Source organism: Oncorhynchus masou, chromosome 12 (genome assembly GCF_036934945.1).
Source record: "Oncorhynchus masou masou isolate Uvic2021 chromosome 12, UVic_Omas_1.1, whole genome shotgun sequence".
NCBI lineage: Eukaryota > Metazoa > Chordata > Actinopteri > Salmoniformes > Salmonidae > Oncorhynchus > Oncorhynchus masou.
Window position 1 is genome coordinate 25,684,124 of NC_088223.1, and position 27,853 is coordinate 25,711,976.

Genomic DNA, 27,853 nt, shown 5'->3' on the forward strand with positions numbered 1-27,853 from the left:
TGGTTTATTCCTTTTAGAAATGTGGTGAAGTAAATCATCTTCTACTGTCGTCATGTCAAATGGAGTGACGAGTTAGGGATAAATACATATCCACAGCAATATATTGTTTGTCAACACTTGTGAACTCAGAATATTAATGACATGTTAACAACAAAGAGAATGGCTGCTCCCAAGAAAGGTGATCTTTCAGCACACGAGCGGGAAATATTTAAGGTTATTGCAGCAGGTAAATTGCTTGTAGATTTTTTTTTGTCTGACTTTGTAAACACGCTTTTCTGCTATTTTCATTTTTTTCAGTGCATTTTGTGACAATATTGTCTTGCGTTGTGACACCAATATGATTAAAACAATTATCCACGGGTATTTTTGCTTCTTGCATTTTCAGTAGGCTACATTTTTGCTGTTGTCATGTATACTCCCTCATCCGGACTCTAAGTCATCAGGCTGCTGATTATCCCGCACACCTGTCACCATCGTCAAGCGCACCAGCACCTCATGACAATCACCTGGACTCCATCACCTCCTTGATTATCTTCCCTATATCTGTAACTCCCCTTGGTTCTTTCCTCAGGTGTTATGGACTCTGTTTTCATGTTGGTGACGTGTTTGTGGGTCGTGTTGATTGGGTTGTTAATTAAAACACTCCCTGTACCTGCTTCCCGGCTCTCAGCACACTTATTACAGCTGTAATAATTTTATAGTAATAATTTCTTTAGCCTAGGTTACTTGCCATAGTAGTCGCAATAACATTATGACAAATTAAATATATTTTTATACCAAACTGCTGGAGTGCAGCTGGTTTCACAATCGCAGTTTCTTGCCAAATTGTATACCTATGGGGTAAGAATTAGAGATTGCACAGATCATTTATAAGAGAATGTATGAGATCGAGGTATTGCATGTTTCAATCTATATCTAAAATCTCTCTCGGGTGATGTGCAAGATGTTGTAGAGCTGCTGGGCTCCAATGATGTCAGTGTCAACTGTCTGAGGTATGGATGGGGCTAGGGAGTCTTGTGGAAAACTGACAAGGTTACCAGTGGCGTTTGTGTCATTTGTCAATGTTAAAATTAGATTTGTCATTAATGTCCACAAGATATCCTTGTCCCAGATCCATATGCTAGCCATAAATACCCCTGAGATGTTTAGAATATTATAAACCATAACTGTCATTTAAAAGTGAATTTGACTAAAATCCTCTACACATACATGCTAATGGTTAGTGCCACAAACAGAGTGATGTAGCCATAGAGGCATGAATAACGTGGGCATAGGCCTGCAGCATGTGTTTTCCATTGTTATGAAGACATATGGCGAAGACTCTTGAGGGCAGGATGCAGTACTCCAGGACGTTCCACAATAGCATCACGCTGCCACTAGATGTAATCCACAGACTACTTCAGACCACATTGTGTTGTGTTGTGTCCAGTCTGTCAGAATCAGATGGGGCAGCAGAGATGACAGTATATACGATGGTGCCACTGCCCGCTTTAGATCTGTCTGAAGAGATCTATCTGTCTGGACGTGAACGCAGGACACAGAGAGAGGTAACACTCTCAGTCCTCTGCTATATAAGCCTGCTGGCTACAGTCACGTTTGAAGTTTTATTAGTTGTATGTATAGGGTACACATGGTATACATCGTCCAATGAAATGTTTACATAAAGTCATGTTACACTCAGGGCAGTGCACCAATGTACAAGAATAGTCTGATGTGTTTTGACTGGCTAACCAACTGCATACACCTGGTGGCTGTCATTCGTTGGTTAGATGAGAGAACCTAGTTATTTACAAGTGTTTTTCTGAGTCAGTTATGACGTCATAGGAGAGTGTTTATTCCGTAGCCTACCAAGTGACCAGTCAGTACTCAGCTTGTGGTTTCTGCCACAGTGTTTCTGTGAAGGTTAGTGCTTCTTTACGTAATAGGATTTCAGTTTGTTGAAACATTGGAAAGTGTTAATTTGTTTCTCTTGAACAGCTTTGTTTGACATCTTCTCTGGAACATGAGCTGTGACGGCTTCACACACTCTTAGGAAAAAAAAGGTGCTCTCTAGAACCTAAACGTGTTCTTCGGCTGTCCCATATTAGAGCCCTTTGGAGAACCCTTTTTGGTTACAGGTAAAACCCTTTTATTCCAGATAGAACCCTTTCCACTGGGGGTTCTACATGGAACCCAAAAGGGTTCTTCAAAGGGCTCTCCTATGGGGACAGCTGAATAAGCCCTTTGGAATCCTCTTTCTAAGAGTGCAGAGTAGCTTCCACTATTGGAGCTCAGCAGGATACACAGTAGGTTACAGCATACTACGAATACCATGGATTGTTACGCGCTAAATGGAATGGTGCGTGGGGTAAGGAGCAACCGGGCCTTATTCTCGCTGTCTCTGTCCATGTTTTTCTCCCTCCTTTTCAGATTGTGGGATCATTAGGTATTCGTTTTGTACTCTTCTTCCTCTCTTTCTCCCTCGCTCTTTATAACTCTTTCTCTCCCTCGTTCACTCTCTCTCTCTCTCTCTATAATTCTCTCTCTCTCTATAATTCTCTCTCTCTCTATAATTCTCTCTCTCTATAATTCTCTCTCGCTTTATAACTCTCTCTCGCTCTCTCTCTCTATAATTCTCTCTCTCTCTCTATAATTCTCTCTCGCTTTATAATTCTCTCTCGCTCTCTCTCTCTCTATAATTCTCTCTTGCTATCTCTCTCTTTATAATTCTCTCTCGCTCTCTCTCTCTCTATAATTCTCTCTTGCTATCTCTCTCTTTATAATTCTCTCTTGCTCTCTCTCTCTTTATAATTCTCTCTTGCTCTCTCACTCTTTATAATTCTCTCTTGCTCTCTCTCTCTTTATAATTCTCTCTTGCTCTCTCTCTCTCTCTCTTTATAATTCTCTCTTGCTCTCTCTCTCTTTATAATTCTCTCTCTTTATAATTCTCTCTTGCTCTCTCTCTCTCTCTCTCTTTATAATTCTCTCTTGCTCTCTCTCTTTATAATTCTCTCTCGTTCTCTCTCTATAATTCTCTCTCGCTCTTTATAATTCCCTCGTTCTCTCTCTTTATAATTCTCTCTCTCTTTATAATTCTCTCTTGCTCTCTCTCTCTTTATAATTCTCTCTTGCTCTCTCTCTCTTTATAATTCTCTCTCTCTTTATAATTCTCTCTTGCTCTCTCTCTCTTTATAATTCTCTCTCGTTCTCTCTATAATTCTCTCTCGCTCTTTATAATTCCCTCGTTCTCTCTCTTTATAATTCTCTCTCTCTTTATAATTCTCTCTCGTTCTCTCTCTATAATTCTCTCTCGCTCTCTCTCTCTTTATAATTCTCTCTCTTTATAATTCTCTCTCTTTCTTTATAATTCTCTCTCTCTCTTTATAATTCTCTCTTGCTCTCTCTCTCTCTTGATAATTCTCTCTTGCTCTCTCTCTCTCTCTTTATAATTCTCTCTTGCTCTCTCTCTCTCTTTATAATTCTCTCTTGCTCTCTCTCTCTCTTTATAATTCTCTTGCTCTCTCTGTCTCTATAATTCTCTCTTGCTCTCTCTCTCTCTCTTTATAATTCTCTCTTGCTCTCTCTCTCTCTCTTTATAATTCTCTCTTGCTCTCTCTCTCTCTTATAATTCTCTCTTGCTCTCTCTCTCTCTCTTTATAATTCTCTCTTGCTCTCTCTTTATAATTCTCTCTTGCTCTTTATAATTCTCTCTCTCTCTTTATAATTCTCTCTCGCTCTCTAGCTCTTTATAGTTCTCTCTAGCTCTTTATAGTTCTCTCTCGCTCTTTATAGTTCTCTCTTTCTCCCTCGCTCTTTATAGTTCTCTCTCTCCCTCACTCTTTATAGTTCTCTCTCTCTCCCTCGCTCTTTATAGTTCTCTCGCTCCGTCTCTTTTTCTAACATTCTCTAACACTTTCTACCCCCCTTCCCCAGCTGGTGCTTCTGATCAGGGAATGCCCTCTGCTGGTGGACATGGGAGCATTAGAGAAGTGTTACCATGTCATGGACCGGCTATGTGAGCAGTGTGTGAAGTAGCAGGATATGAACGAGGTGCTGGCCATGAAGATGCACTACATTAGCTATGTGCTGCAGAAATGCATGGCCTTTCTTCTGGACTGTGATTTATTATTTATTTTTTTATTTTATTTTTTTATTTCACCTTTATTTAACCAGGTAGGTTGGTTGAGAACAAGTTCTCATTTGCAACTGCGATAAAGCGTAGCAATTCGACACATACATCAACACAGAGAATAAACAAAACATACAGTCAATAATACAGTAGAACAAAAGAAAACAAAGTCTATATACAGTGAGTGCAAATGAGGTAAGTTAAGGAAATAAATAGGCCATGGTGGCGAAGTAATTACAATATAGCAATTAAACACTGGAATGGTAGATGTGCAGAAGATGAATGTGCAGGTAGGTTTACTGGGGTGCAAAAGAGCAAAATAAATACCAGTATGGGGATGAGGTAGGTAGATAGATGGGCTGTTTACAGATGGGCTATGTACAGGTGCAGTGATCTGTAAGCTGCTCTTACAGCTGGTGCTTAAAGCTAGTGAGGGAGATGTGAGTCTCCAGCTTCAGAGATTTTTGCAATTCGTTCCAGTCATGGGCAGCAGAGAACTGGAAGGAAAGACGACCAAAGGAGGAATTGGCTTTGGGGGTGACCAGTGATATATACCTGCTGGAGTTTGTGCTGTTATGGTGACCAGTGAGCTGAGATAAGGCGGGGCTTTACCTAGCAGAGACTTGTAGATAACCTGTAGCCAGTGGGTTTGGTGACGAGTATGAAGCGAGGGCCAACCAACGAGAGAGTACAGGTCGCAATGGTGGGTAGTGTATGGGGCTTTGGTGACAAAACGGATGGCACTGTGATAGACTGCATCCAGTTTGTTGAGTGGAGTGTTGGAGGCTATTTTATAGATGACATCACCGAAGTCGAGGATCGGTAGGATGGTCAGTTTTACGAGGGTATGTTTGGCAACATGAGTGAAGGATGCTTTGTGGCGATATAGGAAGCCGATTCTAGATTTAATTTTGGATTGGAGATGCTTAATGTGAGCCTGGAAGGAGAGTTTAGTCTAACCAGACACCCAGGTATTTGTAGTTATCCACGTATTCTAAGACAGCGCCGTCCAGAGTAGTGACGGGTGGGCAGTGATCGCTTGAAAAGCATGCATTTAGTTTTACTTGCATTTTTAGTGCAGTTGGAGGCCATGGAAGTAGAGTTGTATGGCATTGAAGCTCGTCTGGAGGTTAGTAAACACAGTGTCCAAGGAGGGGCCAGAAGTATACAGAATGGTGTCGTCTGCATAGAGGTGGATCAGAGAATCACCAGCAGCAAGAGCAACATCATTGATGTATACAGAAAAGAGAGTCGGCCCGAGAATTGAACCCTGTGGCACACCCATAGAGACTGTCAGAAGTCCGGACAACAGGCCCTCCGATTTGGCACACTGAACTCTATCAGAGAAGTAGTGATGACAAGCGAGATGTGCTTATCAAGAGGTGTGTTGTCACACTCCATGCATCATCTTGTTTCTCTTGATAGTAGTTGATGTGATTGCATTGCTAGCATTCTAACCTGTACCCATCCAATTAAATTATTTCTTTTAACATTTCCAGACTAACCATTGGGTACTAATTGTTGTGTTTTATAGTGCTTTATATTGCATGCATACTTTATGTAAACTGTATCGACAGTTCCCTAGACAATTTCCATGTTTCATTGTCTTTAAAATACATTTTTTTGTAAATCTCTTCTCTCAGCCTGTTGAAGGGGCGGGATGGAGATGGTTTTCCTCCAGTACCAGGAGAAGTTCATTACAGACTGCATCAGAAAGTTTCCCTATTGTGAAGCCGCACTGCTACAGCAGCAGGTCATGAGCATCGCACCAGTGGAGATCGTGAGTGGACTTCCACTCATTCATCCATTCAAACCTTCCTTTGACTTAGGTCTCATCCCCCAAAAAAGTTTTAAACTGCATTGTTGTTAAGGGCTTGTAAGTAAGCATTTCACTAAGTTCTACACCTGTTGTATTTGGTGCATGTGACAAACAATACTTGATTTGATTTGGTGTAAGGCTCCTCCTATGGACTCATGTAATTTGTCCCTGCGGAAATTAATCAATTGAAGATTGATTGGATTATGCAAAACATTTTTTAAATGTGTAATTTGCATATTTAGGAGTCCATGTTCATTCTCAATTAATTTAGATTATATTGACAATTGATGTTATTACAAATGCCTTTCCGTATGGCAATGTTCACTCTTCAATGTTTAACATTCCATGTTCCACTGCTTCTCGTCTCCAGGGTAACGACCGGACAGCGTTCTCAGTGTTAACCCAGGCTCTCACAGGTAAGATGACCTTCATAGATGCTGATTTCTGCACTACGTGTGGAGAGAGAGGGGCAGAGAAGAGATGTTCCCTCTGCAACATGGTAGGAAAACCACCTCCGACCTACAGAAGCACGTGGTTTCTCTCATTTGTTTCCCTCTCTATTACTTTGGTTATACTTAATGATTTCATCCATGAATACGCCATGCTTATATGCTAATAAATGTTTTATTAGCATATTTTAAACTATGCACTCCTATCTGATGTAAACACATACAATAGGTTTGCTATAGTTATACTACACTGTGCTATGTTGCTCCATACTGGACATGCTTTTTAGCCCAGGAATAGGCTTATTCTGAGTGTGGGATACTGGCCTCAATAGCCTACTTTACTACTGTAGCTTGTTACATACTTGTAGCTTTGTGATGCCTTCTAAGTTCAACTTTAGACTGTTTCCCCACTCTCCTCTCTATCCTGGGTCCAGACGAGGAGAGTGACATGGTGAAGGAGACAGCCAGCTTCCTGGCAGAGCTGCGTTTTTAAGGCAGAGGAGCATTGCGTCGTTAAGGTGTCCTAGTCCCTCAGCGCCAGACCAGCTAAACTGCCCCTCCACATCCTCAGAGGGACCACCATCCTGCCACCAGGAATGAGAAGTACTGCTGGTGTTCTTTTCTACTGGGTAGTTAATTGATTCATTGATTAATGTTACTGATTGGCCAGAGTTCAGTGATATTAATAATGAAGTTATATTGAACTGAATTGATTCCATTCACTTGGTGTATGAGGTCTGAATCAATCCCTGATTTAAAGGAGAATGATGAAAATCAGCATTATTACTGATTGGCCAGGATGTCCAGATTGAGAGTGAGGATGAATAATTTATTCACCAAGCAGCTGGACTGGAGTTTAAGGAAGGACTGTTGCTATGGACCCAATGAGGTCTATTCTGTTTAGAATAGGGGAGACTGAAGTATTCAGGGTGTGTATATGATGTACAATAGCATATTGGGTGTGTTTACACAGGCAGCCCAATTCTGATCTTTTGCCCAAAAAAAAGTCTTTTGACCAGTCAGATCAGATCTTTTGTTGAAAATTGGGCAAAAGATCAGAATTGGACTGCCATTGTAAAAACAGCCATTGAGGTGTAGCTGTATTGGCTCTAATGTGCTTTGCTAGTTTGCATGTGTTTTGAGAAAATTCTTTCTTATTTCAAATGTGAGCCTTTAATAATCTTTAATGTCTTAAAATAACATTTTCCTCCCTTACATTAGTAATGTGAAAAATGCTTTCATGTATAAATAGGACCACCTTACTGAACAATACCTGTCATTGTTGTGGCAGTGGATAAAACACACAATATGTGTCACTCTAAACTTGTGATTTCCTTCTATAACTTGAGACCCATGGATCATCTTACCAGTGATGTATCCATATCCGTCCATGTCACAGATGATCCACGGATGGCCCAATGACGATCTGGCTTCAATGCTGGACCAACATTTACACCCAAATGGCATTTGTTTTGTTTTCCAGTTTTACATTTTCAATCACATCAATAAAGAGTGCCTTAATATTTGTCCTTCACTGTCCATTTTGTTGTTATGGGGACATTCCCATATTTTTGTTTTGCCACTAGATGGCAGCTTTCCCCTTTATTGCCTTCCATTGCAATGATTCTAATGACTGGTTATTCAGCTACTGCACTCTGTCGGCAGGGTTCAAAGGGTACTGGAGCATGATGTTTTGGCTGAATCTATAGTTCTATACAATATGCTGTCAGACTTTCTTTGCAGAGAGTGAGCATTCTCTATATGAAACAAAGTTCATTCCAATTCTCACAGTGCAGACAGTAACCTTTAATTCATAGTCATGTGTCAGCCAGTCAAGACACAAGGTCTTCATAAACAAATACATCTCCCAATGTTTCAATAACTCAATTGTTGACCTGTTTTTGTTGGCGGCCTCCTCTTGGTTGCTATGCCAGAGAGGGTCTTCAACACCATCTATATAATAACTATAGTTTCCCAAGGGCAGGAAAGGAGCACTTATGGACCATCTTCTCACACAAACATCAGATACTTCAGGTAGTTAAGTCCTACGGCCATGCTGTTGAATTCTATAGACCCCTGTCTCCGCTTCCTGTCAGTATTGTTCTCAAGCTTCCACTGCCCAGGGTCCCACGGGAGAACAGACGGTGGCCCCTGCCTCTTATGGCTGCTGCTGCTCATAGTGTATGTGTGTGGCTGCTGCTCATAGTGTGTATGTGTGTCATTGCTGCTCATAGTGTATGTGTGTGGTTGCTGCTCATAGTGTGTGGCTGCTGCTCATAGTGTATGTGTGTGGTTGCTGCTCATAGGGGACAGCTAACTAACGAGCATGGTGCTGTCATGTTGCCTGCCTGTGAATAGAGCCCTAACTGACTTGTCCCCCATCCTCCACATCCCTTCTGTTAACCCATCCTCCACATCCCCTCTGTTAACTCATCCTCCACATCCCCCCTGTTAACTCATCCTCCACATCCCCTGTGTTAACTCATCCTCCACATCCCCTGTTAACCCATCCTCCACATCCCCTCTGTTAACTCATCCTCCACATCCCCTCTGTTAACTTATCCTCCACATCCCCTCTGTTAACTTATCCTCCACATCCCCTCTGTTAACCCATCCTCCACATCCCCTCTGTTAACTCATCCTCCACATCCCCTCTGATAACTTATCCTCCACATCCCCTCTGTTAACCCATCCTCCACATCCCCTCTGTTAACTCATCCTCCACATCCCCCCTGTTAACCCATTCTCCACATCCACTCTGTTAACTCATCCTCCACATCCCCTCTATTAACTTATCCTCCACATCCCCTCTGTTAACCCATCCTCCACATCCCTCTCTGTTAACCCATCCTCCACATCCCCCTCTGTTAACCCATCCTCCACATCCCCTCTGTTAACCCATCCTCCACATCCCCTCTGTTAACCCATCCTCCACATCCCCTCTGTTAACTCATCCTTCACATCCCCTCTGTTAACCCATCCTCCACATCCTCTCTGTTAACCCATCCTCCACATCCCCTCTGTTAACTTATCCTCCACATCCCCTTTGTTAACTCATCCTCCACATCCCCTCTGTTAACCCATCCTCCACATCCCCTCTGTTAACTCATCCTCCACATCCCCTCTGTTAACCCATCCTCCACATCCCCTCTGTTAACCCATCCTCCACATCCCGTTTGTTAACCCATCCTCCACATCCCCTCTGTTAACTCATCCTCCACATTCCCTCTGTTAACCCATCATCCACATCCCCTGTTAACTCATCCTCCACATCCCCTCTGTTAACCCATCCTCCACATCCCCTCTGTTAACTCATCCTCCACATCCCCTCTGTTAACCCATCCTCCACATCCCCTGTTAACTCATCCTCCACATCCCCTCTGTTAACCCATCCTCCACATCCCCTCTGTTAACCCATCCTCCACATCCCCTCTGTTAACCCATCCTCCACATCCCCTCTGTTAACTCATCCTCCACATTCCCTCTGTTAACCCATCCTCCACATCCCCTCTGTTAACTCATCCTCCACATCCCCTCTGTTAACCCATCCTCCACATCCCCTCTGTTAACTCATCCTCCAAATCCCCTCTGTTAACCCATCCTCCACATCCCCTCTGTTAACCCATCCTCCACATCCCCTCTGTTAACTCATCCTCCACATCCCCTCTGTTAACCCATCCTCCACATCCCCCTGTGAACTCATCCTCCACATCCTCTGTGTTAACTCATCCTCCACATCCTCTGTTAACCCATCCTCCACATCCCCTCTGTTTCCTCATCCCTCACATCCCCCCTGGTTCACCCCCCCCATCACCCCCCCATCCCTCTGTTAACCCATCCTCCACATCCCCTCTGTTAACCCTTCCTCCACATCCCCTCTGTTAACCCATCCTCCACATCCCCTCTGTTAACTCATCCTTCACATCCCCTCTGTTAACCCATCCTCCACATCCCCTCTGTTAACCCATCCTACATATCCCCTCTGTTAACCCATCCTCCACATCCCCTCTGTTAACCCATCCTCCACATCCCCCTCTGTTAACTCATCCTCCACATTCCCTCTGTTAACCCATCCTCCACATCCCTTCTGTTAACTCATCCTCCACATCCCCTCTGTTAACCCATCCTCCACATCCCCTCTGTTAACTCATCCTCCACATCCCCTCTGTTAACCCATCCTCCACATCCCCCCTGTTAACTCATCCTCCACATCCTCTGTGTTAACTCATCCTCCACATCCCCTGTTAACCCATCCTCCACATCCCCTCTGTTAACCCATCCTCCACATCCCCTCTGTTTCCTCATCCCTCACATCCCCCCTGGTTCGCCCCCCCCCATCACCCCCCATCCCTCTGTTAACCCATCCTCCACATCCCCTCTGTTAACCCATCCTCCATATCCCCTCTGTTAACTTATCCTCCACATCCCCTCTGTTAACCCATCCTCCACATCCCATCTGTTAACCCATCCTTCACATCCCCTCTGTTAACTCATCCTCCACATCCCCTCTGTTAACCCATCCTCCACATCCACTCTGTTAACTCATCCTTCACATCCCCTCTGTTAACCCATCCTCCACATCCCCTCTGTTAACCCATCCTCCACATTCCCTCTGTTAACCCATCCTCCACATCCCCTCTGTTAACCCATCCTTCACATCCCCTCTGTTAACTCATCCTCCACATCCCCTCTGTTAACCCATCCTCCACATCCCCTCTGTTAACTCATCCTCCACATCCCCTCTGTTAACCCATCCTCCACATCCCCTCTGTTAACTTATCCTCCACATCCCCTCTGTTAACTCATCCTCCACATCCCCTCTGTTAACTCATCCTCCACATCCCCTCTGTTAACTCATCCTCCACATCCCCTCTGTTAACCCATCCTCCACATCCCCTCTGTTAACTCATCCTTCACATCCCCTCTGTTAACCCATCCTCCACATCCCCTCTGTTAACCCATCCTCCACATCCCCTCTGTTAACTTATCCTCCACATCCCCTTTGTTAACTCATCCTCCACATCCCCTCTGTTAACCCATCCTCCACATCCCCTCTGTTAACTCATCCTCCACATCCCCTCTGTTAACCCATCCTCCACATCCCCTCTGTTAACTCATCCTCCACATCCCCTCTGTTAACCCATCCTCCACATCCACTCTGTTAACTCATCCTTCACATCCCCTCTGTTAACCCATCCTCCACATCCCCTCTGTTAACCCATCCTCCACATCCCCTCTGTTAACCCATCCTCCACATCCCCTCTGTTAACCCATCCTTCACATCCCCTCTGTTAACCCATCCTCCACATCCCCTCTGTTAACCCATCCTCCACATCCCCTCTGTTAACCCATCCTCCACATCCCCTCTGTTAACTCATCCTCCACATCCCCTCTGTTAACCCATCCTCCACATCCCCTCTGTTAACTCATCCTCCACATCCCCTCTGTTAACCCATCCTCCACATCCCCTCTGTTAACCCATCCTCCACATCCACTCTGTTAACTCATCCTTCACATCCCCTCTGTTAACCCATCCTCCACATCCCTCTCTGTTAACTCATCCTCCACATCCCCTCTGTTAACCCATCCTCCACATCCCCCCTGTTAACTCATCCTCCACATCCTCTGTGTTAACTCATCCTCCACATCCCCTGTTAACCCATCCTCCACATCCCCTCTGTTAACCCATCCTTCACATCCCCTCTGTTAACCCATCCTCCACATCCCCTCTGTTAACCCATCCTCCACATCCCCTCTGTTAACCCATCCTCCACATCCCCTCTGTTAACTCATCCTCCACATCCCCTCTGTTAACCCATCCTCCACATCCCCTCTGTTAACTCATCCTCCACATCCCCTCTGTTAACCCATCCTCCACATCCCCTCTGTTAACCCATCCTCCACATCCACTCTGTTAACCCATCCTCCACATCCCCTCTGTTAACCCATCCTCCACATCCCCTCTGTTAACTCATCCTCCACATCCCCTCTGTTAACCCATCCTCCACATCCCCTCTGTTAACCCATCCTCCACATCCCCTCTGTTAACCCATCCTTCACATCCCCTCTGTTAACCCATCCTCCACATCCCCTCTGTTAACCCATCCTCCACATCCCCTCTGTTAACCCATCCTCCACATCCCCTCTGTTAACTCATCCTCCACATCCCCTCTGTTAACCCATCCTCCACATCCCCTCTGTTAACTTATCCTCCACATCCCCTTTGTTAACTCATCCTCCACATCCCCTCTGTTAACCCATCCTCCACATCCCCTCTGTTAACTCATCCTCCACATCCCCTCTGTTAACCCATCCTCCACATCCCCTCTGTTAACTCATCCTCCACATCCCCTCTGTTAACCCATCCTCCACATCCACTCTGTTAACTCATCCTTCACATCCCCTCTGTTAACCCATCCTCCACATCCCCTCTGTTAACCCATCCTCCACATCCCCTCTGTTAACCCATCCTCCACATCCCCTCTGTTAACCCATCCTTCACATCCCCTCTGTTAACCCATCCTCCACATCCCCTCTGTTAACCCATCCTCCACATCCCCTCTGTTAACCCATCCTCCACATCCCCTCTGTTAACTCATCCTCCACATCCCCTCTGTTAACCCATCCTCCACATCCCCTCTGTTAACTCATCCTCCACATCCCCTCTGTTAACCCATCCTCCACATCCCCTCTGTTAACCCATCCTCCACATCCACTCTGTTAACTCATCCTTCACATCCCCTCTGTTAACCCATCCTCCACATCCCCTCTGTTAACCCATCCTCCACATCCCCTCTGTTAACCCATCCTCCACATCCCCTCTGTTAACTCATCCTTCACATCCCCTCTGTTAACCCATCCTCCACATCCCCTCTGTTAACCCATCCTCCACATCCCCTCTGTTAACTTATCCTCCACATCCCCTTTGTTAACTCATCCTCCACATCCCCTCTGTTAACCCATCCTCCACATCCCCTCTGTTAACTCATCCTCCACATCCCCTCTGTTAACCCATCCTCCACATCCCCTCTGTTAACTCATCCTCCACATCCCCTCTGTTAACCCATCCTCCACATCCACTCTGTTAACTCATCCTTCACATCCCCTCTGTTAACCCATCCTCCACATCCCCTCTGTTAACCCATCCTCCACATCCCCTCTGTTAACCCATCCTCCACATCCCCTCTGTTAACCCATCCTTCACATCCCCTCTGTTAACCCATCCTCCACATCCCCTCTGTTAACCCATCCTCCACATCCCCTCTGTTAACCCATCCTCCACATCCCCTCTGTTAACTCATCCTCCACATCCCCTCTGTTAACCCATCCTCCACATCCCCTCTGTTAACTCATCCTCCACATCCCCTCTGTTAACCCAAACATCCCCTCTGTTAACCCATCCTCCACATCCACTCTGTTAACTCATCCTTCACATCCCCTCTGTTAACCCATCCTCCACATCCCTCTCTGTTAACTCATCCTCCACATCCCCTCTGTTAACCCATCCTCCACATCCCCCCTGTTAACTCATCCTCCACATCCTCTGTGTTAACTCATCCTCCACATCCCCTGTTAACCCATCCTCCACATCCCCTCTGTTAACCCATCCTTCACATCCCCTCTGTTAACCCATCCTCCACATCCCCTCTGTTAACCCATCCTCCACATCCCCTCTGTTAACCCATCCTCCACATCCCCTCTGTTAACTCATCCTCCACATCCCCTCTGTTAACCCATCCTCCACATCCCCTCTGTTAACTCATCCTCCACATCCCCTCTGTTAACCCATCCTCCACATCCCCTCTGTTAACCCATCCTCCACATCCACTCTGTTAACTCATCCTTCACATCCCCTCTGTTAACCCATCCTCCACATCCCTCTCTGTTAACTCATCCTCCACATCCCCTCTGTTAACCCATCCTCCACATCCCCCCTGTTAACTCATCCTCCACATCTTCTGTGTTAACTCATCCTCCACATCCCCTGTTAACCCATCCTCCACATCCCCTCTGTTAACCCATCCTCCACATCCCCTCTGTTTCCTCATCCCTCACATCCCCCCTGGTTCGCCCCCCCACATCACCCCCCCACCCCCCTGTTTCCCCCTCTATTATCCCTCTCTCTTCACCTATATGTCATGTCACTCACGGAAGCATAAAAGGATTGATCTCAAATTTCCGGTTTTTGAGATGTATAAATGTGCGAATGCTGCCCGCGTCATGGTATCATATAACTTAGATAGTCCTCTTTTAAGCCCCCAGGTTCCCTCTTCTCAGTTTCCCCTCAGCCTCATCCATTCCCTCCCCTTCTTCCAGACAGTATGACTAACATTGCTTTTTGCAGGTAATAGGAGATTGTTTGGACAGCGGGGCTTTTAAAAGGAAAGAAGAAATAAGATATGAAAAAGAAAAGCTACTTATTTAACAATATGGCATGAGCCTGGACAGTTTTACAGTGGATTTATTTTCACGCTTATCAAAGGAGGGGACATAGCTGAGGAGACGTTGGGTGAATTCATTGTCAGGGCAGGCCTGGGAAAGGAGTGAAAACAGACACTGGTTCTTAGGGGCAAGGAGTCGACAGGATGAATGGGTGGATGGAGGGCTGAAGGAGGAGATCTAAACGTTTGTCTTATTCTCTGATTTGGGTAATGCATCATACATCATGTTGGTGAGTTTACCTGAAGCACCTGAACTGCAGAGATGGAGAGATCACTGGATGAGAGAACACATGAGAACTACAGTAATCACTACCTCTGGTCCAGGGCGTTAGTGCTTTCCGCTAGGAACGCACACTATCGCCCAGGACCAGAGCTATGTACTCACCTGGTCTCACTGCAGGGTCTCCAGCTGAGCTTCCTTGCTAAGACAAATCAATCCGTTCAGAAATTGAAAAAATGTTAACTATAAACTTACAAATCATCATGAAATAGAGTATCAAAGGATATGCCTCTGGCATGTGGCACTCTTTGATTATCTACATATGATTTGTATACATTCATTCAATAATTAATAGATTATTTACACACAGTTACCTGATGGTCAACAAACCAGTATTATTGCTAGTTTATTATAACCCTTTATATAGGTGTTGATCATGTTCTGTCCACTGGCCTATCCATAGAGGACAGCAACGTTCATCAAACTATGTTGACAGAAACATCTTTTAATTGTCTGTCTATGTGTTGACTCGACTGACTGGCAGCCTATGTACATGGTACTTGGAGGAGTATACAAGCTGTAAAAAAACGCACTGCCCTTTGCTTTTGTGGGCGTAGCTGTGAGTGAAAACGCCTCGGTCATTCAGAAAAAGCACGCACTGCATGCGCACTAAGATGTTGTGGCAAAACAAGAGGCGGGTATATAAGCGACCGAACAATAGGTAAAGTAACATCATAACGAGCTAATTCCTCCTTTAGATCGCTGCACATACATTCTCTCACTCTCTACCTACCTGCCTGCCGAGTGCCTACGGGGAGGTGCAGAGATGCTTCTTACCACGAGTGGGTACCAGCTTGCGCTATTTTTCCTTCTGATAAGAAGCTGTCAAGCTGTCAAGAACGGCGCCACGGAAACTTTAAACGCTCAGTTGATAAGTACGGTCCAGGATACACCGAGTAGTAATGTATCAATGAATCAAGCACGCAACGGAGGAAGACGTTTGACTAGTGATGCGAGGAAAGGTGAGTTGCATGTTTATGCACATTCTAAATGGATTAATTCAACAATTCATAGTGGACCAAACAAATTCATTGTATTCACTGATCCTGAAGTGTAATTTAGCAAAAGGTCAATATGTATATTGCTAAAGTATTGATTATATAGTATTGGAAGTGATATAATTCTGTATATAGGCACATTTTCCACAGACAAAAATGGGAGTTAAATAAACTAAAGTTGAATCATAGACTTGAATGGGAGACTTGAGTGTTTGAATGGGAGAAAAGTTAAAAGTTCAAGCATTTGTAATTGTATTGGACTTCTTGTTAACTCATGCTGCACATCAGATTACCCTGACCATGCCACAGTTATTGTTGAACTGTCAAAACCAATCTTTAATAAGAGCATTACATGGAATAATCCCATCCAAAATAAATAAATCAAACACACCTAAAATACTTTCAAGTATTTGAGCAACGCATTTGAACATCGTTTGATTTATATTTTAGTTTGAATTTTTGGGATTACTCAATTTTCTGCCTAAAAGTTTGACAGCAAGATTAGGTTTTGACAATATGTATCTGACAGAAGGTAACAGTCTCTCTCGCTCTGTCACAGAGCAGGGCCAGGCACAGAGCCAGGTGGGCTGCAGAGAGCTGCGCTCCACCAAGTACATCTCAGACGGCCAGTGCACCAGCCTGAACCCGGTCAAGGAGCTGGTTTGTGCTGGGGAGTGTCTCCCCTCCCACCTACTGCCCAACTGGATCGGCTCCGGTCCCGGCTACACCGGAAAGTTCTGGAGCCGGCGGGAGGCCCAGGAGTGGCGTTGTGTCATCGACCGGACCCGGACCCAGCGCATCAGACTGCAGTGTCAGAACGGAAGCTCCAGGACCTACAAGATCACTGTGGTTACTTCCTGCAAGTGTAAACGCTACTCCAGGCAGAACAATGACTCAGGGAATGGGAAGTCAGAGGTGGAGGTTGGGCAGGCCCAGGGGCAGAGCTCCACACTCCAGGGGCCCAAGAGGAGGAAGGGAAAGGAAGGGAAGAATGGACGTTCTGGGCAGGAGGACTGGGCTGAAGAACAGCCTAAAAATGACTGAACGGAGACTTCTGGTCAGGGGTGCTCTGTCCACCTCTGAGGGGATGGAAGGTCTCTCTGTGCCCCCACTTAAGAAACAACTGCAGCACCAACAGACACTAGTTTTGTTTAGATGGAGCCAATGTGTTCGCTATGTTTAAAGTAGCTATATGGAGAAGGCTATGCAATGATTCTTCAGACAGTGCAACTGGTTTGCCAAATTTTGACCACTGTGGATGTGTTTGTAAATGTATGTGTTTTTGTATGTGATAGAATAAGACTAGTTTAAATAGTACAAGAACCACATGAGACAATGTGAGATGAAGTGTTCCTATCAACAGCTGAGTATGTTGTCCAAATAGTAATGTTTATAATAACATAAAATGGCATGGTATGTATATAAATAGTGATTCTATACTCTTTGTGTTCCTTTTCAAAGTATACTAGTAAAGAACAAGAAGGCCCTCACACTATTAAGACTCCCAAATCATCACTTTCTTGACAACATTTCCAACCCAAACAGATCTTCTTCTGGTCAAACAGACTGAGTGCTCACTTCCCAAAATATACACATTTCACCTGACATGACCAAATAAGCACATGATGCATGGTGGGGGCAAAAACAATTTGTGCATCTCTAATAATGTGATATCAATGAGACGGGCACATATAGTAGTTTCAGAAAAGAATATATAGGTACAAAATGACCAAGTAAGAGACCTGAAAGGCATGACAAATCAAAGTGACATTCATGTAAGAAATGTTCTGATATCAAACTCCTGGTTCAGACCTTTAGGAGACATGGTACGAAAACGGTGAATCCAAAACATTTCTCTTCTTAGTAATAGATGATCAGTATCTCACCCCTCCTAGGATTCTTAACATGTTCCATACCAATGTATCTCAGAGAGCTGATGTCGTGACGAGCCTCCATGAAATGCGCAGCCACAGGGTTTCTCTGTACAAGTATCCCGGTATTACTCCTGTGTTCTGATATTCTTGTTTTCAGAGTTAGTTTTTCCTACACAGCATTGGCCACAAATACACTTGATCAGGTATATCACATTTTTTTTGGGTAGAACACGTAATGATGCTTTTAATCTTAATTGACCTTGCCAGTAATAGGGTGATTGAGCATTGTGCATTTGTTCATAAAGTTACACTAGGTACATCAGCCACGTCTATAATTACTTTTCAAAGTATGTAATGGATTACTATGACAATGTAATATATTTTCGTACGGAGATAGCTAAACTTAATAGAAATAAGCTCATCTTTTTTTATACATATTTGCTACATTCCATGTAATCACTTTCTGGACAAGTTGTGTCTCAAATTATTTGCCTTTGGATAATGAAATAAATATTGTCTACTATGATTAAATCACTGATTTAAAATAAAAAATGCCTTTTCTTTAATTATTTGTATAATAACAATTGATTTACTTGTCAATAAATTGTGCTTTAATCATTAGTAGTTAAATGCCTTGAGCATGAGGCCACAGGCAGAAGAGCTATAACTTCACAGCAAACAGGAAGTCAGAAACAACAGAAGCATTAGCCAGTGATGAAATGTTCTATTGAGTGTAATAGAAACTGTACTCTGTGCAGGAATCCTCTCTCCTTCAGGCTACTGGGCATGTTCCAGTCAGGAGCTACATGTTAACATACATGACTGTGTCAGATACCCCTTCATTGTAATACCATGAAAGCTATATATTTAGTACTTGCAGTGCAAGTACTACGGGGAAGTTAAAGAGCATTGGGAACCCTTGATATTCCTAGTTAGGGGATGGCAGCTAGTTTTGGCATTAGGACAGAGTGGTTCTAAAACTGACAGCACCAGAGTGGTGCGTACCATAAGGTGGAAGAAGCATAGGGAAATCATGTCTGTGAATCTCAAAGCAGAGCTTGTGTTATTGACACAATTAATACAAGGCTTGTAAAACTTCCTCTCTGTAATTGTCCCTGACAACATATTCTCCTCCTGAGTAGCAGTGATGCTATAGGACTTGTAACTACTACCTTTACTTTGAATTGTAACTACCACAAACATGCTGTGAAAAATGCTCTGACAATAAACTCATATTTGCAAAGTCAATCGGATGCCGTTAAAGAATTATAGACATTGTCCGACACTCTGCAATCATATTACTTACTCATTCTTTTCCTTCTCTCCCTCTCGCTCTCTCCCCCCTCTCTCTTTCTCTTGCTCTTCCTCTACCTCTCTTTAATCTTGAAGCATGCAATTTGTAACTTATACCCTCTCATCACATGCTAGCCTGCCAGTGTTTCAATCTCCACACTGCTGGCCCCACCACATCCCCTCTCTCTCCCTCTCTCTCTCTCTCTCTCTCTCTCTCTCTCTCTCTCTCTCTCTCTCTCTCTCTCTCTCTCTATCTCTATCTCTCCCTCCCTCCCTCTCTCTCTCTCTCTCTCTCTCTCTCTCTCTGTTCAACCGTGGCTCTGTGTAGGACTGTGAACCATAATTACATGCTTATGGAAGCACTTCTGAGGCTCAGCCTTGTAATCTTGTAATACTTGACTTGTACAGAACTCCACATCCTGTCGTAGTCTGATGTCTCACACTGATAGAACTGCATCGAATCCTTTCCCAGGAAGTGTGAGGCACCTTTCTACTTTCTACCTCCAGAACCCATACCTGAGAAACCAGGGTCATGATCATTAGCGCCTGAAGAAACAAGAACTAAATCAGATCAGGGAGGGACTACTTGGACTTCGTACTATTCCAATCAAAAACAGTCATTTTCATTTTCCATTAAAATAATGTTTTGTTTCCTTTTCTATGGTGTGCCCAACTGAACTCAACCAGGTGGTTGATCTGATGACAGGGGTAGATGGTGACCTTCTCACCCCAGCCGGTGCTGGGCAGGTGGGTGTCGGAGCTGAACTGAGCGGTGTCCATGTGGTAACGATTCATTATAATGAGGCCCAATGAATTATGACATAATTATCTGCTATTACCAGGCTGGCTGCCAAACCAGAGTGTCATTTAGAGCCAATGCCACTACAAGGCTAATCCTCCCTATCACCAATAGTAGACATGAGGATACATGGGCTAGCAGCTTCCATGATCAGACACTGATCTGACACTGATGGGAAAAATGATCAGTCACAGCAAGCAGCAACACTGCATCAATCTCTTCGCAACCAAACATCGTATCCCTTTTGCACTGCATAGAGCATATTGGTCGTAGTCAAAATAAAATGACTACTTCCGGAATGGCACCCTCGTCCCCCTTTGTCTCTCAGGTTTCATATCAATTATGAAATATACATTTTCTCCCTTCAGTCTGACATCATTGCCTCACTGGGACAACTACTACAATATAACCTTTTGAGAGTCTAGTAGAAGCCCAACACCTAACACTGGGATAATAAAAAATGCACCTAAACAGGTATTTTATTAATGAACATTTTACTGCAGTGGGCTAAATCAGGGTCAAACAGTGTTTCTTGGTAGTCTTTCTACTTGGAAACAAAAGTATTACACCTCACACACAAGGTTATGGGCTTACGAAAAAGAAGACATCTGTACCATGTCAGATATAGAGTTGAAATGTATTACGTTTTGAGTTTGTATACAGTACATCACATGTTATACACGTCACAGAAGACTGAAATATAAGAAAATCATTTGACATAGAAACACCGGATTTTTGGCGTTTAAAAAAAAAGTTGATTAATTATGAAATTATGAAACATCTTTAAAACATTCCACACATGACGCCACTAGAGAGTGATTTGGTCATTTGACTGCAGGAAAGGTTTTTAACATTCATACAGTATATCTCTCTGTAGTCAATAGTTCTCAATAGTTTAAATATCAATGGCCAATACACAACACAGATAGGAAAACGTAGATGAACAGATAGAACATTTGAGTTAATGAGCGTGCGAACCGGCTGGATATCTACGTGACCGGCACGCACCATCACAAACAGCCCACAGACAATAGGCTGTGGTGATTAGGGCTACAGGTCGATGATACAATGTAGGCTACCTTTATAATAACCAGTCATTGTTATCATTTCTACTCACTTGTGATATGTTGTATAACAAGCGTGGGACATGTCTAGCAGTAGGAACGCTCTTGAAAATGCTAGCATGATATCTAAACATTAGCAAACTGTGGATGATGCCAAATATGAGGAAAATGCAATGGAGTCGAATGTCGGCGGTGATGGGCAGTGAGCATCGTCAAGAGTTGATATAGGCTAGTGTCATCCAGGGGATGAAGTGGATAGTGGGGTAAGTTGACCCTTGAGCCAAAAGGGGTGAGTCGAGCCACCTTTGTTTCTAGGAAACCATATACAAAATATATAATTTGACCAAATATTTAATGAGGCCTCATTAGTCTGTGAAGCAAGAAACCACATGGACAAAGTGGTAAATTAGGTCTAAAAAACAGATTTTCACGAAGTCAAATGAATTTATTGTGTTACAGGTTTCATGATGCTTGTATTTAAACCAAAGTCGATACTTTAAATATTGTTCTATATACCAGTTGGGGTCTCTATAGTCTTCAATATGAGGTCCTTACCCTAGCATGAAAGTACATCCCTGTAGCTGTGTGGGCTAATATTGTCATAATGTTTGCCTTGGAGTTCGTTGAGCCAATGGTTGAGACAATGCAAGTTGAGCAAATTGAAGTGTTTTCTTCCCAACTGTAATGCAAGGCATTATCATTGAAATATGAGGTAACTACAGGGCCTGGCCTATGTTAAAAGTGTTTAAACCTGTGATTTGGTATTTTTGGTATTTTATTAGGCCTCCCTGTTGCAAAAGCAGCAACTACTCTTCCTGGGCTCCACACAAAACATGAAACATGACATAATACAGAACATTAAAAGACAGGAACAGCTCAAGGACAGAACTACATGAATGTAAAAAAGGCACATGTAGACTACATGTCAATACATACACACACACTATCTAGGTCAGATAGGGGAGAGGCGTTGTGCCGTGAGGTGTTGCTTTATCTGATTTTTAAAACCAGGTTGCTGTTTATTTGAGCAATATGAGATGGATTGAAGTTCCATGCAATAATGTCTCTATATAATACTGTACGCTTTCTTGAATTTGTTCTGGATTTGGGGACTGTGAAAATACCCGCTGGTGACATGTCTGGTGGAGTAAATGTGTATGTCAGAGTTGTGTAAGTTGACTATGCAAACAATTTGGGATTTTCAACACAATGTTTCTTATAAAAAGAAGTGATGCACTCAGTCTCTCAACTCTTAGCCAAGAGAGACTGGCATGCATAGTATTTATATCAGTCATCTGATTACAATGAAGAGCAAGACGTGCTGCTCTGTTCTGGTCCAGCTGCAGCTTCCCTAGGTCTTTCCTTGCAGCACTCGACCACACAACTGGACAATATTCAAGATAAGACAAAGCTAGAGCCTGCAGGTGTCATAAAAGCAGAGCATCTGCTTAAAATGATTAAAAGACAAAAAAGCGATTGTGATTGTGTTGAATGGCCGATTAATTAGGGCCGATTTCAAGTTTTCATAACAATCGGAAATCGGCATTTTTGGATGCCGATTATGGCCGATTACATTGCACTCCACGAGGAGACTGCGTGGCAGGCTGACCACTTGTTACGCGAGTGTAGCAAGGAGCCAAGGTAAGTTGATAGCTAGCATTAAACTTATCTTATAAAAAACAATCAATCTTAACATAATCACTAGTTAACTACACATGGTTTGTAACGACTCTCCTCTTCTTCTGATGAGGAGTAAGAGATGTCGAACCAATGCTCAGCGTGGTAAGTGTTCATCTTGTTTATTTGGCTGAACACTAAAATACAAAATAACAAAGTGAATAAACGAAACAAATGAAACAGTCCCGTGTGGAACATACACTGACACGGAAAATAATCACCCACAACTCAAAGGTGAAACCAGGCTACCTAAGTATGGTTCTCAATCAGGGACAACGAATGACAGCCGCCTCTGATTGAGAACCATACCAGGCCAAACACAGAAATCACAAATTATAGAAAAAGGAACATAGACTGCCCACCCCAACTTACACCCTGATCATACTAAAACAAAGATAAAACAAAGGAACTAAGGTCAGAACGTGACATGGTTGATGATATTACTAGTTTATCTAGCTTGTCCTGCGTTGCATATAATCAATGCGGTGCATGTTAATTTATCATCGAATCACAGCCTACTTCGCCAAACGCATGATGATTTAACAAGCACATTCGTGAAAAAAGCACTGTCATTGCACCAATGTGTACCTAACCATAAGCATCAATGCCTTTCTTAAAATCAATACATAAGTATATATTTTTTAAACCTGCATATTTAGGTAATATTGCCTGCTAACATGAAGGTATTTTAACTAGGGAAATTGTGTCACTTCTCTTGTGTTCATTGCAAGCAGAGTCAGGGTATATGCAGCAGTTTTGGCCACCTGGCTCATTGCGAACTGCGTGAAGACCATTTCTTACTAACAAAGACCGTAATTAATTTGCCAGAATTTTACATAATTATGACATAACATTGAAGGTTGTGCAATGTCACAGCAATATTTAGACTTAGGGTTGCCACCCGTTCAATAAAATACGGAACTGTTCCGTATTTCACTGAAAGAATAAACGTTTTGTTTCCGAAATGATAGTTTCTGGATTTGACCATATTAATGACCCAAGGCTCGTATTTCTGTGTGTTTATTATATTATAATTAAGTCTATGATTTGATATTTGATAGAGCAGTCTGACTAAGCGGTGGTAGGCAGCAGCAGGCTTGTAAGCGTTCATTCAAACAGCACTTTCCTGCGTTTGCCAGAAGCTCTTCGCTGTGCTTCAAGCATTGCGCTGTTTATGACTTCAAGCCTATCAACTCCCTAGATTAGGCTGGCAAAACTAAAGTGCCTATAAGAACATCCAATAGTCAAATGTATATGAAATACAAATGGTATAGAGAGAAATAGTCATATAATTCCTATAATAACTACAACCTAAAACTTCTTAACTGGGAATATTGAAGACTCATGTTAAAAGGAAGCACCAGCTTTCATATGTTCTCATGTTCTGAGCAAGGAACTGAAACGTTAGCTTTCTTACATGGCACATATTGCACTTTTACTTTCTTCTCCAACACTGTGTTTTTGCATTATTTAAACCAAATTGAACATGTTTCATTATTTATTTGAGACTAAATTGATTTTATTTATGTAATATATTAAGTTAAAATAAAAGTGTTCATTCAGTAATGTTGTAATTGTCATTATTATAAATATATATGTAAAAATCGGCAGATTAATCGCTAGCGGCTTTTTTTGGTCCCCCAATAATCGTTACCGGTATCGGCGTTGAAAAATCATAATCGGTCGACCTCTAATTCTGATTAACTCCAGAGATACACAACATCTTGAAATATATGTAGAGATAATTGTTAGAAATAATACTATACATGCATTTCCCTTGACGGAGTGATGCTGCATGTACTCTCCCTTACATAGAGTATGTTCAAGCCTCAACCCAGTCTATAAAATGCAACACAGGGATATTTTCCTAAGACATTTTGTCATCATTATACTCACAACTTCAAAACGTCTAGATCTTGACAGATCTATAAATGCTTTTATTTCAAGTCTTTTTCCTTTTCTCTTCATTGGCACCTGTAGGATTTTCCCTCATTAGTGAGAAGTGTTGGTTTTGTCACCTCATCTGAAGAAACGGCCATTTTAGTTCCGTAATGACCTGGCACAGTAACTGGCAGCGACACTGAGAGAAATAAATGTCACACGCAGGAAGAGTTATGTTCTTTTGGCCCCAGCGTAACTGATGAATGATATTGAAAGTGTGTGTGTGAGTGTGTGCATGCATGTCTGTGTGTGTGTGTGTGTATGTGTGTGGGCACACGTGTGTGCCTGCGTGAGAGGGTACTTTGCACAGAGGCCCTTCATGGGTACTCATGTCCTTATCTTCAGTTCATTCCTCTTACCTGACAGAGAGCGTAAGATATCTGGCCCTTGAGAGTTTGGGGAGCGCTTCCAGACATCTACAGAGAGATATCAACAGTGAGAGTGGTCTGGGGAGTGCTAGACTGAGTATGCTCTTAACACCCTTTCAACTCAGAGCTGACAGGACGACAAAGAGACACCTGATCGGGTCACATGACGGACTGATTTAAGGCTAAGGAGTACAGTAATATTCTCCTGATCCCAGCGGATGGTTGGTAGGTTTCCAAAGAAATAGGATTGTCACGACTTCCGCCGAGGTCGGTCCCTCTCCTTGTTTGGGCGTCGTTCGGCGGTTGACGTCACCGGTCTTCTAACCATCGCCGATCCACCTTTAATTTTCCATTTGTTTTGTCTTGTTTTCCCACACACCTGGTTTGCATTCCCTCATTACTCGTCTTGCATCTGTTTCCCCCCATGTCTGTGTGTGGAATTGTTATATGTAAATGTATGTGTACTCCAGGCTGGTTTGCGCCAGGTTATTGTAACCCGTGTGTGTTTAGTTTTCTGAGTGCTGTGTTTTGTTCACCTCAATAAAGGGCTCCGTTTGCTACCCATTTCTGCTCTCCTGCGCCTGACTTCCCTGTAGCCAGTTACGCACAACATCACAAGGATGACTAGCACAATAGAATGGACATTCCCAGTCAGGTCAACATTGTCACATTTCTAGTGATAGTTCAGGCTGTCACCATGACATAGAAATACAATTTATTTATTTATTTAACCTTTATTTAACTAGGCAAGTCAGTTAAGAACAAATTCTTATTTACAATGACGGCCTACACCGGCCAACCCCGAAAGACGCTGGGCCAATTGTGCGCTGCCCTATGGGACTCCCAATCAGGGCCGGTTGTGATATAGCCTGGATTACAACTCAGAAAGCAGAAACCAGATGGGCAAATAAATAATGTTCCTATACTTGAACACTCTAAATATTTATAATCATTATTGTGGTGAAAATGCTATTAAGAGATCTTGACAGTCAGACAGACAGGCAGGCAGACATGTTGTGTGCTGTTGTTTCTCCAGCCATGCTGTATCGTGTTTACTTTGATTCATGTGAGTCAATAGTCTACTGTCAGCCAGAGCTGATGGCAGACATCGTCACCTTGTAATATGGTTTAGATTCGCTGTGCTGTGTATTGTGTAGTATACATTTACGCTGTTGAAATACCACTTGGAGGAGTGATTCAGCATTTTACTCTCAGCCTGTGGTCCTCTCTCTCTCTCGTTCTCATTCTCTCTCTCTCTCTCTCTCTCTTTTTCTCTCTCTCTCTCTGAGTCTTCCCAGGTGAGCTCGTCTGTGTTGTCCCAGGTGTGCCATCAAAAACAAGCCTGTCAGGTCATCAGCTGCAGAAGGCAAAGAGTGTGTGTGTGTCAGGTTGTGTGTGTCACCAAGCTTTGTTGCCGGGATGATGACGATGATAAGCCTCTCTTCCTCCTGGTGAGTGCTCATCAGTCATCACCAGGAGTGATCACTGGGTTCTACTTGGGTGGGCCAGCTGGGGAGTCACATAACTGAGACTGAGCCAGTCCAAGAGGGGTAGTCTCACTGGACTCCTTCTCTCTCTCTTTCTCACTCACTCACTCACTCACTCACTCACTCACTCACTCACTCACTCACTCACTCACTCACTCAATGAACTCTTTCTCCCTCTGAATCAAACTCTTGACCTGATCTTGATCTGTACTGAATAAGATCTGTGGAAAATCTATTAACCTCGTGATGATACATATTGATCCAAAATACTGTACACACACACAGGAAGTGAACATAAAAGAACGTGTTATCTCCACATGCGAAAGTAACTTTTTCACCCTCTGGAAAAGTTTGGTTAGAAGAACAACAAAGCGTTAGAAAGAGAAAACAGCTTCCTGGCTCTTAGTCAACACTGCTCCGTAAGAACTATTCCTAATCACTGGAAAAGTTGTATACTATAATCTGATTAAACAAGTTATTTTGTTAAGAGTCAAGCTTGAATGAAATATGACAGATTAGCATAGCATGGCTCATAGTCAACAGGACAGTGGCTGTAACACGAAGAGTTATACAGGAGATTGACAGCTCATAGCCCCAGGTAAAGAGAGAGAGGGTAACGTTAGGGTAAACTCACTAGCTCACGTAGCACTGTAAAACTGCAACCTGATGATTCATGATGAGTTACATTGGCTTTTAGTACTCCTATGGAAAATGTATATTTGATATTAATTTACCTAATGTATATACATGCATCATATCCACACCCCTACCTTACATAAGCTATGATTCCTGAAAGTACAGTATGTAACATTTTTATTCAATTATTCTAATTCAATATTTTGCAATGAGACCACGTGTAGAATGACACTTACCTGTCCAAGCAGTAGTAGTGAACTTCTACACTGGCTTCTGCACATGTAATAGAGGTGGTTCGGTGTGCTGCTCTCACATGATGAGTAATCTTGTCTGAAATAATGCCTGAGATGATGAGAAATAGCTACCCATAATGGGGATTGTATCAGAATACATTTGAATCATCTAGCCATTATATTCATCCGCTTTAAAAGGTTAAGTGCTCCTCTCTCTGTCTGTGTAATAAGCGTTGCTCACAGCATTACTGTGAAACCTGTCGATGTCACTGTGCAGGACTACTTTAGACATGAGCTCAGGCCCCATAATCACTGACGATTAAACTATCCCGTACACAAGACTGTGCTATTGTGACAGACACCTGATCCTGAAAGACAGGAAATAG

General features: G+C 43.2%; 2 protein-coding genes across 7 annotated transcripts; both read left to right on the plus strand.

Annotated features, from left to right (window-relative positions):
* The first annotated feature begins 124 nt into the window (after positions 1-124).
* On the plus strand, positions 125-7,905 carry LOC135549763 (ankyrin repeat and MYND domain-containing protein 2-like). 6 transcript variants are annotated; one of them, XM_064980036.1, is made up of 5 exons: positions 1,909-2,347; positions 3,913-4,152; positions 5,752-5,888; positions 6,298-6,343; positions 6,811-7,905. In XM_064980036.1, exons 3-5 carry the CDS (start codon positions 5,769-5,771, stop codon positions 6,867-6,869), a joined length of 225 nt encoding a protein of 74 aa, XP_064836108.1. In that variant the 5' UTR covers positions 1,909-2,347; positions 3,913-4,152; positions 5,752-5,768; the 3' UTR covers positions 6,870-7,905. The 6 variants fall into 6 exon arrangements, with proteins under 6 accessions (XP_064836110.1, XP_064836106.1, XP_064836105.1 ...); XM_064980038.1 differs by lacking the exons at positions 1,909-2,347; positions 3,913-4,152 and adding an exon at positions 125-226; XM_064980034.1 differs by lacking the exons at positions 1,909-2,347; positions 3,913-4,152 and adding an exon at positions 1,416-1,547.
* Positions 7,906-15,726: 7,821 nt separating this feature from the next.
* On the plus strand, positions 15,727-19,217 carry LOC135549055 (sclerostin domain-containing protein 1-like). The gene is made up of 2 exons (XM_064979122.1): positions 15,727-16,059; positions 16,655-19,217. Exons 1-2 carry the CDS (start codon positions 15,864-15,866, stop codon positions 17,137-17,139), a joined length of 681 nt encoding a protein of 226 aa, XP_064835194.1. The 5' UTR covers positions 15,727-15,863; the 3' UTR covers positions 17,140-19,217.
* The last annotated feature ends 8,636 nt before the right edge of the window (positions 19,218-27,853 follow it).